Source organism: Pseudorasbora parva, chromosome 17 (genome assembly GCF_024679245.1).
Source record: "Pseudorasbora parva isolate DD20220531a chromosome 17, ASM2467924v1, whole genome shotgun sequence".
Lineage (NCBI taxonomy): Eukaryota > Metazoa > Chordata > Actinopteri > Cypriniformes > Gobionidae > Pseudorasbora > Pseudorasbora parva.
In genome coordinates, this window is record NC_090188.1 from 2,083,496 (window position 1) to 2,097,540 (window position 14,045).

The window sequence follows — 14,045 nt, forward strand, 5'->3', positions numbered from 1 at the left end:
ATGTGATTGACTCTAATGCCGTCTGTCACAGGAGAGGATGGAGAGAAATCAATTTCCCACACACACACACACACACACACACACACACACGCACACACACACACTGAATCACATCAGCGCCGGTGTCCTATCAAAGCAACCTTCCACCAGGTCATAGTCTTCCTCTATTTCTCAATGTCTTCCATTGTGATTCATGAAGAGAGGCATTATGGGAGAGTCTGTCCTCGTTCACTTTCCACAGTTATTGAACTGAACTGAATCACTGAACTTAATCAACACTGAACTGAACACACACTCACACGCTCTCACACACAAATGCACTCACACATATACTCTCGTACACACTCACATACACATGCTCTCACACAAACACACACTCTCACACACAAGCGCTCTCGCTCTCAAACTCACACGCACACATACCAGCTCTCACACACATGCACTCACACACACACTCTCACATACACATGCTCTCATTCTCACACACATGCAATCACACACACACATACACAAACATGAACTCTCTCACACACACGCTCTCACATGCACTCACATACACACACGCACTCTCACACACGCGCTCACACACTCACTCACATGCACACATACACATGCTCTCACAGACTCACATGCACTTACATACACACACACTCACATACGCGCTCTCACACACTCACATGCACTTACATACACACACACTCTCACACGCGCGCTCTCACACTCACTCACATGCACACATACAAATGCTCTCACTCACACAAGCACACTCACCCACATACTCTCACACACGCACTCACATACACATGCTCTCACTCATTCATACACACAAACACATGCGCATACACACAGACACACATAAGCACACACACACTCTCCCATGCACTCACATACACACACACACTCACACACACAAGCACTCTCAGACTCACTCACACGCACACATACACATGCTCTCACACACACAAGCACTCTCACACTCACTCACATGCACACATACACATGCTCTCACACACACAAGCACACTCACCCACATACTCTCACACACGCACTCACATACACATGCTCTCACTCATTCATACACACAAACACATGCGCATACACACAGACACACATAAGCACACACACACTCTCCCATGCACTCACATACACACACACACTCACACACACAAGCACTCTCAGACTCACTCACACGCACACATACACACGCTCTCACACACACACAAGCACTCACACATACACACACACACACACACACACACATATGCAATCACACACACAGGCACTCACATACACATGCTCTCACTCACACACACACTCACACACATGCAATCACACACACACATACACACTCATGCGCTTTCACACACACACTCACATGTACTCACACACACACACCCAGAGAAGAGTATTTTGCAGAGCATGTTAAAGTTAGTTAACACTATGAACGCCTCAGACATGTGAAGGACACTCTAGTGCCCCCTTGAGTCCTGGAGTTTAACATCGGCACAGTCCAGGCACGTCTGCGTTTGAACTCGTGTCCTTTCCGGAGTGATATTGTGCACCTTTTCTCGTCTTTCCTCTGCGTTTGCTTTGGGTTTTTCCGTCGCACCGACCCTGATTTTCCTTCGTGTTTAACGCCTGCCTCAAACAGTCCTGACAGATATATCACTCAGTGTTGAAATCAGACGCTGTATTTTTAGCCTCAGTGTGAAGCCACATCAAGAGCGAGTGATGAGCATGTGTGTGTGTGTTTTGTGTGTGTGCAGGTTTTATTTAATCAGTGGAGGAGTTCCCTTCATCATATGTGGCATCACAGCCGCCATCAGCATGGAGAACTACGGCAGTGGAGAGCAGACGCCGCTGTGAGTGCAACTAAGAGTCTTACATGTTCTTTTACAAGTTTGAGTGACTCTCTTTTACAATCTTCACACACTTAGAGTAACAATCTCCATGCTAAATATGGACAAACTGCTCAGATCTGCAGTGAATAATGCATGCAGAGAGACTGGAGCCGCTCCTTAATAATAATGATTTAATAACAACCTGTCCTTCTAAAAAAATACGACTCTATAGGTCGTTTTTCAAGCACCTTATTACGACCTATATTTACGTTTTAGAGACATGCACCGTAAAAATAATGAAATGAAATGACGTATGACTGTCGTTACCCATACCTGTCAAGTGTCCCATTTTGGCCGGGAAAGTCCCGTATTTTACCCTTCTTTCCCGCCGTCCTCCCGTATTAGTATTTTCATTTTAATTATACCGGAGGAATAAAACAAAAACATTTCCAATCTGAGCTCTGTAAGTAGCCTCGCGATAACTGCCGTCTGCAGTAGCCTACAGTACTGTCGCGAGGTTAGTGTGTGAGGTCAGATGACGAGTGACAACGCGGGGAAAAACAACAGAGACGGATGATGGACGCAACGATAGAGACGGAAGGCACTCCTGCCAAAAAACCCAAACCCTCATGTAAATACCTTGAATGGGACAGCGAATTAAATTTTCTCAACACTCTCAGAAAAAAAGGTACAGTGCTGTCACTGCGGTGGTACCCTAAGGTACAAAAGTGAAAAGGTACATCTTTGTTCCTTACTCACCCCTAAAAGGTACATATCAGTACTTTAAGAGTGTAAATTAGTACCTTAAAGGTACATATTAGTACCTTTTCAGTTTTGTACCTTAGGGTACCGCCCTAGTGACAGAAAATGTACCTTTTTTTCTGACAGTGAAGAGGAGCAGGTGGGGGACAGTCACGCGGTTGGTAAGTTTTGTAGCTGCGACTTCAGCATCTCACATCCGCATCGTGCGACAGCGGAAGATCTTTTAAAGTGACAGTAACCACTTATAATGACAATGTAAAGAACTAAAGTAATTGCTCGCTAAATATGCTCTGCTCTTGAGTAAATAACTTCAGTACACTGATAACAATTTACGTATATTTCCTACTTGTTAAGTTGTTATACAGGTAGGAAGAGCACAGGTACAAATAAAATGTATTATTATTATGGGTTTATGTGAGGATTTATGCCTCCCGAAGCAGATAAAAGGGGAAAATGCTTTAAAATAAAAGTGTCCTGCTATCAATAGAAGCACAACTTTAGAAAACGCTCCTGTGCGTCATATTTAATTAATTAAAGTATTGTCGATGGGGCGCACCTTTAGTAAACGCTCTTATGGGTCGTATTTCAAGGAAGTGACAAACGACCTATATAGGCGTATTGGTTGGAGGACATGTTGAATAATAACCAGTGTTGGGGTAAAGTAACTTGAGTTACGTAATCAGATTACTTTTGCAAGTAACTAGTAAGGTATCACACTTTTTCAAAAAAGTAATGCATACTTAACTTTAACTACTTTAATAACTTTTTCACATTTCTTTGGCAGCTCTCCCCATGTTGAGAAAAATCAACTAAATGACTTTAGTTTTTCTGTTTTTATTGAAGTGGTGGGCGGGGCTACTGAATTAGATGAGTCATTAGGCAGGGCTACATAATTAGACGAGTCGGTAGGTGGGGCTACTGAATTAGACGAGTCGGTAGGTGGGGCTACTGAATTAGACGAGTCGGTGGGCGGGGCTACTGAATGAGATGAGTCGGTGGGCGGGGCTACTGAATTAGACGAGTCGGTGGGCGGGGCTACTGAATTAGACGAGTCAGTGGGCGGGGCTACTTAATTAGACGAGTCGGTGGGCGGGGCTACTGAATGAGACGAGTCGGTGGGCGGGGCTACTGAATTAGACGAGTCAGTGTGCGGGGCTACTGAATTAGACGAGTCGGTGGGCGGGGCTACTGAATTAGACGAGTCGGTGGGGGGGGGGCTACTGAATTAGACGAGTCGGTGGGCGGGGCTACTGAATTAGACGAGTCGGTGGGCGGGGCTACTGAATTAGACGAGTCGGTGTGCGGGGCTACTGAATTAGACGAGTCGGTGGGCGGGGCTACTGAATTAGACGAGTCGGTGGGCGGGGCTACTGAATTAGACGAGTCGGTGGGCGGGGCTACTGAATTAGATGAGTCGGTGGGCGAGGCTACTGAATTAGAAGAGTCGGTGGGCGGGGCTACTGAATTAGACGAGTCGGTGGGCGGGGCTACTGAATTAGACGAGTCGGTGGGCGGGGCTACTGAATTAGACGAGTCGGTGGGCGGGGCTACTGAATTAGACGAGTCGGTGGGCGGGGCTACTGAATTAGACGAGTCGGTGGGGGGGCTACTGAATTAGACGAGTCGGTGGGCGGGGCTACTGAATTAGATGAGTCGGTGGGCAGGGCTACTGAATTAGACGAGTCGGTGGGCGGGGCTACTGAATTAGATGAGTCGGTGGGCAGGGCTACTGAATTAGACGAGTCGGTGGGCGGGGCTACTGAATCAGATGAGTCGGTGGGCGGGGCTACTGAATTAGATGCTTATTAGTCTGTAGAGGCATGTTTTGTCGCTCGATGACATCAAGATGTGAACACAATCGTTTTCTGGGCCTGGTGTCTATAAAAGTTTTTCTTTGACAAAGAAGGAAGTTTTCAGCTCTGTAACTTATAGGATATTCTTATATTACCATGACCTTTAATATATAAAAGCTCAGGGGGAAGTTGATTCCTCAGTTCATAACCCCTTTAAAGAAATAACGATGTTCACATAAAACACTGCAGTATTGCATTAAAAAAAGCATTGTTCATTTAGTTTTCTTCGTGTTTTGCAGCTGTTGGATGGCGTGGGAGCCCAGTCTCGGTGCGTTTTATGGGCCGGCGGCCTTCATCGTCCTGGTGACCTGCGTGTACTTCCTGTGCACCTTCATCCAGCTACACAAACACCCCGAGAGGAAGTACGAGCTGAAGGCGATGAGTGAGGAGCAGCAGCGGCTGGCCGACGGCCATCAGGGCGAGCCGGGAGCGGACGCCGGTCAGTGTCACGGAGGATGCCCGGGGTTGATAAACCCGTCAATGCTGGCCAATGAGCACTCGTTTAAAGCTCAGCTGCGCACGGTCGCCTTCACACTGTTTCTGTTCGTCAGCACGTGGACTTTCGGCGCTCTCGCGGTAACGCAGGGTCACTTTCTGGATATGATTTTCAGCTGCTTGTACGGGGCGTTTTCCGTAACGCTTGGATTGTTCGTACTCATTCATCACTGCGCGAAACGCGATGATGTGTGGCATTGCTGGTGCGCGTGCTGCCCCGCACGACGTGTGGATAATAAAGCGTGCCACGCGCACAGCCGCTCCAAAATCAACGTGAATGGCGACGTGCACAGCCACTGCCATTCGGACTCGCTTTGCCCAGGGAAATCCATTCTGAGCCACGCGCATTGCCAGAATCACGTGACTTGCCTAACGCCAGTTTCACCGTGCTGTGCCGCGTTGCACACGCAGCAGCTTCTAGAGGACGAAAGCATTCCACACGTGCTTCTCCACGCAGACCCGGAAGGATATCGCCCCGCCGTGCATCTGCACCGCTGCATGAAGCCCGTCAGGACTAAAGCGAGGCGGCTCCGGGAACGGGAGCTTGCGTTTCGCATTCCCTCGGACGGCGCGAGCGTGCACAGCTCGCGCGCAAACAGCCCACACAGCCACATCTGCCACCTCGCCCACGACATCTGCCACCACGAGCCGCTCGCGCTCTGCCATCACCATCACGCGTGCTGCGCCAAAGACGAGCTCGCGAGTCCGCCGGACACGGGCGAGCCGTTTCTGTGCGGCTGCGGGAAGACGCCAGAGGACGATCTCCATCACGCGCACATCGAGTTGCACGCTCGCAGACAATCGCTGCCCAATCAGAACGGCATTCTCAAGGGGAACGCGCTCTACCCCTCCGACGGCACGGGGAATATACGCACCGGACCCTGGAGGAACGAAACTACCGTGTAGTGTTCGAGGGCTCGACCCGACTCCAACCCCTAGGATTTAAGAAAGGAACTTTTGGTAACACTTTACAATTACGGGTGCACTAATATATGCATTCATTCATGCTTAACTAATGCACACATAATTATGAGTTAATGAATGACTACACTGAAAAAATACTGTTGGTTTAAAGGTGCACTATGTAGTATTTTTGCAGTAAAATATCCAAAAGACAACAGGCCAGTGTTATATATTTTGTTCAGTTGAGTTCTTACAATATCCCAAATGTTTCCAATTATTTGTAAATTGTGAGAAAATTGCTATTTTAACCGAAGGACCGGGACGTGTCAGCATAGCGTTTTAGGGAGTCGCCTGTCAATCGCGTCATATCTGCGCTACCCTCGGTTTTATTCTACAGAAGCGCTTTACTCTTAGCAGTGTGAACATGTCACAGCAGCGCCGAGCGAACGCACAGAGGAACGTCAGAACATCATTTTAAACACACTTAAATGTATCTAATATGATAAACAGAGCTGCTTTACCTGACCGCAAAAAGCGGAAGTGCCCCGGCGACTGTGTCCCGTCCCGTCATAATAAAAGTCCCGGTGCTGGCGAGCCGTGTGCTTGTATAACAATCGCTCCAGCGGCCGTGCTCAGCTCCTCAACACTCGGTCCTTCTCTGCTTTACTACAGTAACGTTAATAACCGCATCCATGAACGTGATTTCTGCCCGAGTCCTATTTTCCACCGGCTGTGAGGTGAAGACCACATCTCCCAAGATGCTGCGCTCACACTTGGCGTCATCAAACTACACCTTTGTTTAGAATAGGTGCCCTCCAGTGGACGGAAAGTTGCATAGTGCACCTTTAACTGGTAACCATTAAATAGTTATTAGTTAAATGTCATAATTTATTCATTCTATAATAACATTTATTACCTTATAATGTAAATTAACATGTTAATTACCATAACAAGTCAAAGCCATGCATTTCAACTTCCAGTTGTCTGTTTTAAAGGCATAGTTCAACCAAAAATAAAAATTCAGTCATCATTTACTCACCCTCATGTTGTTCCAAACCTGTATGAGGGGGGTTTTTCTGCTGAACACAAAAGAAGATATTTGGAAGAATGTTTGCAATCAAGTAGATAGAGCAACCATTCACTGCCATAGTATTTTTTTCCCTACTATGGTAGTCAGGAGCGGATTAAGGTGGTCAGAGCCCCTAGGCTGCTCTTTGTGTGAGGCCTCCTTAATCATTATGATTTAATTTATTTAGTGCCATACATGGTCCATACACATGGTGAACTGGCACAGTGGTTGAATCGTGATTTATAATGTGTGTGTGTGTGTGTGTGTGTGTGTGTGGGGGGGGGGGGGGGGTGTTCCAAATTCACACCCCCGTGATTTTTTTGTGTGTAAAATGATGCCCCGTCCACACTTCGTTAATCACAGCTTAATCCAATTTTATCCAGCTGACGATGACGTCACGTGCATTCCCTCTATATGCGGGAGACTCCTGGAACTTCCGGAAGATTTGGGATGTCTGCAGTGGGAAACTGACTGCAGGCACATCAGGACAAAAACGTGCAGGCTTATGTGCCTGAGAGCCCCGGTCCAATTTAACCACTAAACTGGCATACACACACATTGAGTGGCCTATACTACCATGTTTACAAGGAGCTTGCGGGCTGCCGTTTCCTCACGTGTATCTGTGATTATCACACAGAAGTGATTTACTGCGCACGCAAGCATCAGTGCACTCAGTTATTAATGTCATTTAAAAACGGCATTCAATAATATCCAGCAGAATGCGTGTAGTGATTCCTTTTTTGTGCTCCACCATCGTACTTTCTTTAGCAATGGTGATATATATATTTTTATTATTATTATTTAAAAGTCTCTTTTCTTTAATGCATGTTGCTTGTTATGTCTGTGTCTCTAAATGGACCATGAGTCTGAAATAAAAAGTTGATGATGATGATATAAATGAAAACCAGCAGCTGATTGGACAGATGCACAGACCCAAGTCACATATATCCAATCACCTGCTTTTTTATGTTTCTTATGGGCCAATGAGGGTCTTTTTTTGTTCGCGCTGAAGTAAATACATAGTAAAAAAAGCTAAAATCTGGCCAATCCGGGGCCCCCTCTACACGTCAGGCAAGCCTGTGCGCTAATCCGCGCCTGATGGTAGTCAATGGTTGTTCTCTCGGCTTTGTTACAAACATACTTCTGAATATCTTCTTTTGTCTTCAGCAGAAAAAAAATCTCTTACAGGTTTGGAACAACATGAGGGCGAGTAAATGATGACTGAATTTTCATTATTGGGTGAACTATCTCTTTAATTAATCATCAGCTAATGATTTACAAACGTTTCATTATGTTATGACTTTAGTTGTTGAGGCACGTGACTATTATCTAATTCAAAATGAATTCAAAACCCATAACCAAAATTACATATTACTGAACCTGTTAACTTTCATCCCCCTTTCTGAAAATATACATGAAAATTCACTATCCAAACTTAAATGGTTGCAATTCAAGAACGCTTTGGAATATAGACATAACTTTGGTCTCATTTTAAAGAACACAGTCAGCAGAGTATTGCTCAAATCACTTCAAAGTTACTATACTTTCAAAGTAAAGTATAAAAAAGTTGTGGAATTTTAAATTTACTGTAAATCAAATATACTGTACTAGAAATTTTATGTAAAATATATGTTACAAAATAATTTTTACTCAAAAATTACTATCAAATCAAATCAAAGCCATATGTCTAGTCAATTTGTGTTCCTAATTTGAAGTTGATATCACAAAAACGTCTCAGGTTACGTATGTAACCCTAGTTCCCTGAGGGAACGAGACGCTGCGTCAAAACGCTGTGAGAACGCCTCTGCGTTAATGCGTCGTGAAGCGCCTGTAGAACCATTCCATCGGAAAAAAGATCGATCGTCGGCGTGATGACGTCATCGACCGGAAGCTATAAAACGTCCGTGAAAACAAACAGGAACTAACTTCTGATAAAGCCTGAAGTAAGTGATCACGGACACGCCGGGAGTATGGCAAAGCGACGCAGCGTCTCGTTCCCTCAGGGAACTAGGGTTACATACGTAACCTGAGACGTTCCCTTTCGGGGAACTCGAGCTGCGTCGAAACGCTGTGAGAACGCTTATACCCACATCGCCATAGGACCAAGTGTCTCGTATGTGTGAAGCCGAAGCGCACACGGTTACGAGAGTACCTGTGCCCCAACAGTAGATGCCAGGTCTAGTTCGTAGAACCTGACAAAAGTTAATGGAGACGACCAACCGGCCGCGTTACAGATGTCATGGAGGGAAGCCCCCGACAACAGTGCTTTAGAAGCAGCCATACCCCTGGTAGAATGCGCCCGGACAGCCAGTGGAGACGGCTGCCCGACCGCCTCATAAGCAAGTGAGATGGCCTCGACCACCCACTTGCTCATTCTCTGCTTAAATACTGGGGCCCCTTTCTTAGGGGGCCCGAAACAGACAAACAGCTGATCAGTTTTCCTCCACAGGGCAGCTCTGTGGACATAAGTATCTAGTGCTCTAACAGGGCACAGCAGATTTAATCTTTCCTGGTCTGACGTCGTGAAAGGAGGAGGACAGAATGCTTGAAGAGTAATGGGGCCCCGTGGGCTCGTAGGAACCTTGGGGACATAACCCGGCCTGGGATGTAGAAATGCTTTCACCATCCCCGGCGCAAACTCTAGACATGAGGGCCCTACAGACAGGGACTGAATATCTCCTATTCTTTTGAGAGATGAAATAGCCAAAAGGAATATAGTCTTGAGGGTGAGGAACTTATCCGAAACCTCCTCCAAGGGTTCAAACGGAGGCTCGGACAAGCCCCGCAAAACAATGGCTAAGTCCCATGCTGGGACCCTCGAGTGCATAACAGGCCTCAACCTTAAAGTGCCACGGAGGAAACGTGTAATCAGAGGGTGTCTTCCCAAAGACACTCCACCCAAAGGGACGTGGAAGGCACCCAAGGCCGCCACGTACACCTTTATTGTGGAGGGGGTCAACCCTGCCGAGAACCTTGCCTGCAGAAACTCCAGCACTGTACCAACCGGGCAGTTAACTGGGTCCCACTGGCGTTCTCTGCACCATGCTGAGAAAAGTTTCCATTTCAGAGCGTACAGTTTCCTCGTGGACGGAGCTCTGGAGTGAAGGATGGTCTCTACGACCTCGGCCGAGAGACCTTCCTCTATGAGCCTAGCCCCCTCAGAGGCCAGGCCCACAGTTTCCACATCTCTGGGCGTGGGTGCAGGAATCTCCCGCCCGCCTGAGAGAGTAGATCCCTCCTGGTCGGAATCTCCATCGGAGAGCCTTCCAGGAGAGATATCAGGTCCGAAAACCATACTCGGGTCGGCCAGTACGGAGCCACTAGAAGTACCTGGGCCCCGTCCCGGCGTACCCTCTCCAGAACTCCTGGAAGCAAGACAATCGGGGGGAAGGCGTACAGAGGTAGCCTCGGCCACTCCTGTACCATGGCATCCAACCCCAGCGGGGCTGGATGGGTCAGAGAAAACCACTGCGGGCAGTGAGAATTCTCCGCCGAAGCAAATAGGTCTATTTCTGCTCTCCCATATACCTTCCATAGGAGCTCCACCACCTCTGGGTGGAGTCTCCATTCCCCGGGCCTCGGCCCCTGCCTCGACAGGCTGTCCGCTTCCTGATTCAGGACCCCCGGGATATATACTGCTCTGATCGACAGTAATTTCCCCTGGGCCCACAGGAGGATCCGATGTGCCAATTTGTCCAATGGACGGGACCCCCCTGATGATTTATATAGGCGACCACCGATGTGTTGTCTGACCTGACTAGCACATGGTGGCCCCTGAGGTCGGGCAGGAACTGTTTCAATGCAAGAAACACTGCGAGCATCTCTAGCCGATTTATGTGCCAGTGCCGCTGATGTTCCTGCCATAGACCCTGGGATGAGCGACCACTCATGGTCGCCCCCCAGCCCGTGAGAGAGGCATCTGTCGTTAGCGTTACGCGACGAACATGAGCCCCTAACACGGGACCCTGAGATAAAAACCCCGGGTTTTTCCACATGACCAGAGCACGTAGGCATCGCAGCGTGACTGTGATCGTGCGGAGCGGATTTCCCCTTCGGGGAGAATCCTTTCGTTTTGACCACCACTGCAGTGGCCTCATGTACAGTAGGCCAAGAGGTATAACATTGGACGCTGCTGCCATGAGACCTAACAGTTTCTGGAACTGTTTCACAGTGACGGCCCGGCCTAGCTTCTGTTCTTTGACTGCTTCCAGGATCGATGCTATGCGTGTTGGCGATAATTGCGCCCGCATTATTACCGAGTCCCAGCTCACACCTAGAAAAGTGGTTCTCTGAGCCGGAGAAAGCACACTCTTCTTGGCGTTCAGCCCCAACCCCAACTTCGACATATGTGCGAGAACAGCATCTCGATGCTGAACCGCCATCTGCTCTGTATTCGCTAGAATCAGCCAGTCGTCGATATAATTCAGTATGCGGATGCCCTGCAGACGCAACGGCGCCAGAGCTGCATCCACACACTTGGTGAATGTGCGGGGTGACAGTGCTAGACCGAAAGGAAGTACTCGATATTGGTATGCCTCTCCCTCGAAGGCAAACCTGAGAAACTTCCTGTGATGTGGAAGGATGGAGACATGAAAATACGCATCTTTGAGGTCTATGGTGACAAACCAATCCTCCGACTTGATCTGCGCTACAATCTGTCTGAGTGTAAGCATCTTGAATTTGAGCTTGGCCACCGAGCGATTTAATAGTCACAGATCTAATATCGGGCGTAAGCCCCCATCCTTCTTCGGCACGATGAAGTAACGGCTGTAAAAGCCAGACTCCCTGCTGGGAGGGGGAACCCTCTCTATAGCCCCTTTTTGCAGGAGTGTCTCTACTTCCTGTGCCATTACCAGAGCCTGCTCCGGGCCCACCTCTGTAGGTAGGACACCGCTGAAAGGAGGTGGTCGACTTTTGAACTGAATTGCGTACCCCTTTTCTATTATCTGCAGGACCCAACGAGATATATTTGATAGACGTTTCCACTCGTCTAGAAAATCTACTAAGGGAACCAGCCTCTCGAGGCTGGCCTCTGGTGTACTTTGAGCAACAAGCACAGTGCCCTGAAGCGGCGAACCGGCAGGGAACAACTGACTTGACTGCTCGGGGGCCCCCCGAGGGGGGCGCGGACCACCCTCGGGTGGCCCGCGGAGACCGACTGCGCCCCGGCATTGCGGCGGGGTTGGCAGCGCGGCCCCCAGAGGGTGCCGCAGGGAAACGGGTACCGTTAGCAGGGGTAAACACCTTTTCCCTACGGGGGGAACCACCCTCAGCGTCCTGACGCTTCTGGCGTCAGGAACGCTTTGACGAGGCCTTCTTGGCGATCAGGACTGTCCTCAGATCAGCCCTGCCCCTCGAAGGCCTCGTCTGAGAGCGCCGCCCCTCGTCCCCGCGCTGAGGGGGGGTTCGGGTAGCGACGCTCTGCTTCTGTTTTGCCCTGTGCGAGGCGCTCGTACTCGGTTTGGGCTGCTTGATGTCAGCAGCAGCCCCAGGGACCTGAACCCTGAGAGGGAGAAACTGCTTGAGCGCCGCAGCTTGCTTTTTGGACTCCTGGAACCTCTCGGTGACAGTATGGACTGCGTCACCGAAGAGGCCTCCAGGAGAAAGCGGCGCATCCAGCAGAAAGGCTTTCTCCCTCTCTTTGATGTCAGTGGGGTTCAACCATAAGTGCCTCGTGGCCACCAGGGCTGCCATAGAGCGGCCCACACATCTGGCCGTCTCCTTGGTGGCCCGGAGAGCTAAATCGGCTGACGAACGAAGTTCAGTAATAATATCTCCCCCCACTGCATCACTACTGTCCAGATCCCTCAGCAGGTCAGCTTGGTATGCCTGCACTATTGCCATAGTGTGCAGGCACGCCGCCGCCTGACCCGCTGCCGAGTACGCTTTGCCCACCAACGCCGACGTTGTTTTTAGAGGTCTGGTGGGCAAAGACGGGGCTTTAAGGGACGATGCCGAGGAAGGCGAGAGATGGCTCGCGAGTGTCTCTTCAACCTTTGGCATCGCCCCATACCCATACTGTTTCAGCCCAGCGATGTTACTATAGACCGAAGTCTGTGGGCTGAAAACACGGTATGATGCCGGTCTCTTCCACGATCTTGCCACCTCAGTGTGCAAGTCGTGAAAGAACGGCAAGCCCCGCCGCTGAGGCTCTGAAGCGCGAGAAGGCAGGAATCTCTCGTCTAATTTACTTGCACGCCTTCTTCCTGCCTCATATCTCTCGGTTGGCCAGTCGATGTTAAGCCTGGCCACCGCTCGCGTCAGAACCTCAACGAGCTCCTCGCATGCAGGGGACTGAAGTGGCGAGTCTTCAGTCTCGATGCTTTCAACGTCCACCTCCTCAGAGCTGGACAGATGAAGCACCGGCGACTCTCTCGGGGGGGAAGAAACCACCATGCGTGCTTCCATGCCCCGAGAAGAGCCGCTGGATGGTGCAGGTGAGGGCAGAGATAAGGCAGCGCCCGTCTCTAACCCCTCTGCAACATCCAATCGTGATCCCCACGACTGCAGCCTCCGCTCCGCCTCGGCGGCAGCGGGACCAGAGCCGCGGGGAACACGAGCCGAGGCACCCTCCTCGAAGAGTGCCCGGCGGGAGCGCAGCGTTCTCAGCGGTAGTCTCTCGCAATGCTCGCAAGCAGCCCCCTCGAGGGCTGCCTGGGCATGCTGCGCTCCCAAGCATGCAACACAGAGAGAGTGTGTATCCCCACCCGTGATGTAGCGTGGGCAGGGAGGAACACACTTCCTGAAATTGCTGCTTTCACTCGCCATTTCTATCTATTTATTTTCTCTTTTCTTTGTTAATAAGGAATATTTAACAAAAAGGGTGGAAAATCTCTGATAATAGACAGACAAAAACACCAAATAGACAGACAGGTTCACACAGATCGCTTGCTGAAGGCTCAGAAGCTAGTTCCTGTTTGTTTTCACGGACGCTTTATAGCTTCCGGTCGATGACGTCATCACGCCGACGATCGATCTTTTTTCCGATGGAATGGTTCTACAGGCGCTTCACGACGCATTAACGCAGAGGCGTTCTCACAGCGTTTTGACGCAGCTCGAGTTCCCCGAAAGGGAATTGAAGTTCCCATGAGGTTTTGTTTAGGCGCTGTTCCACAAATAGCC

General features: G+C 49.4%; 2 protein-coding genes across 2 annotated transcripts in view; one reads left to right on the plus strand and one right to left on the minus strand.

Annotated features, from left to right (window-relative positions):
* Positions 1–6,691, plus strand: part of LOC137044903 (adhesion G protein-coupled receptor A3) — a 268,199-nt gene extending 261,508 nt beyond the window's left edge. Inside the window, exons 19-20 of the mRNA XM_067421283.1 lie at positions 1,767–1,862; positions 4,696–6,691. Coding sequence (XP_067277384.1) covers positions 1,767–1,862; positions 4,696–5,857 — 1,258 coding nt within the window. The 3' untranslated portion in view covers positions 5,858–6,691. The remainder of the gene's footprint in view (positions 1–1,766; positions 1,863–4,695) is intronic.
* A 5,524-nt stretch (positions 6,692–12,215) lies between these two features.
* LOC137045489 (uncharacterized) overlaps positions 12,216–14,045 on the minus strand; it is a 153,960-nt gene continuing 152,130 nt past the window's right edge. The window contains exon 2 of the mRNA XM_067422153.1: positions 12,216–14,045. This exon is cut by the window's right edge and continues 1,582 nt beyond it. Coding sequence (XP_067278254.1) covers positions 12,216–13,691 — 1,476 coding nt within the window. The 5' untranslated portion in view covers positions 13,692–14,045.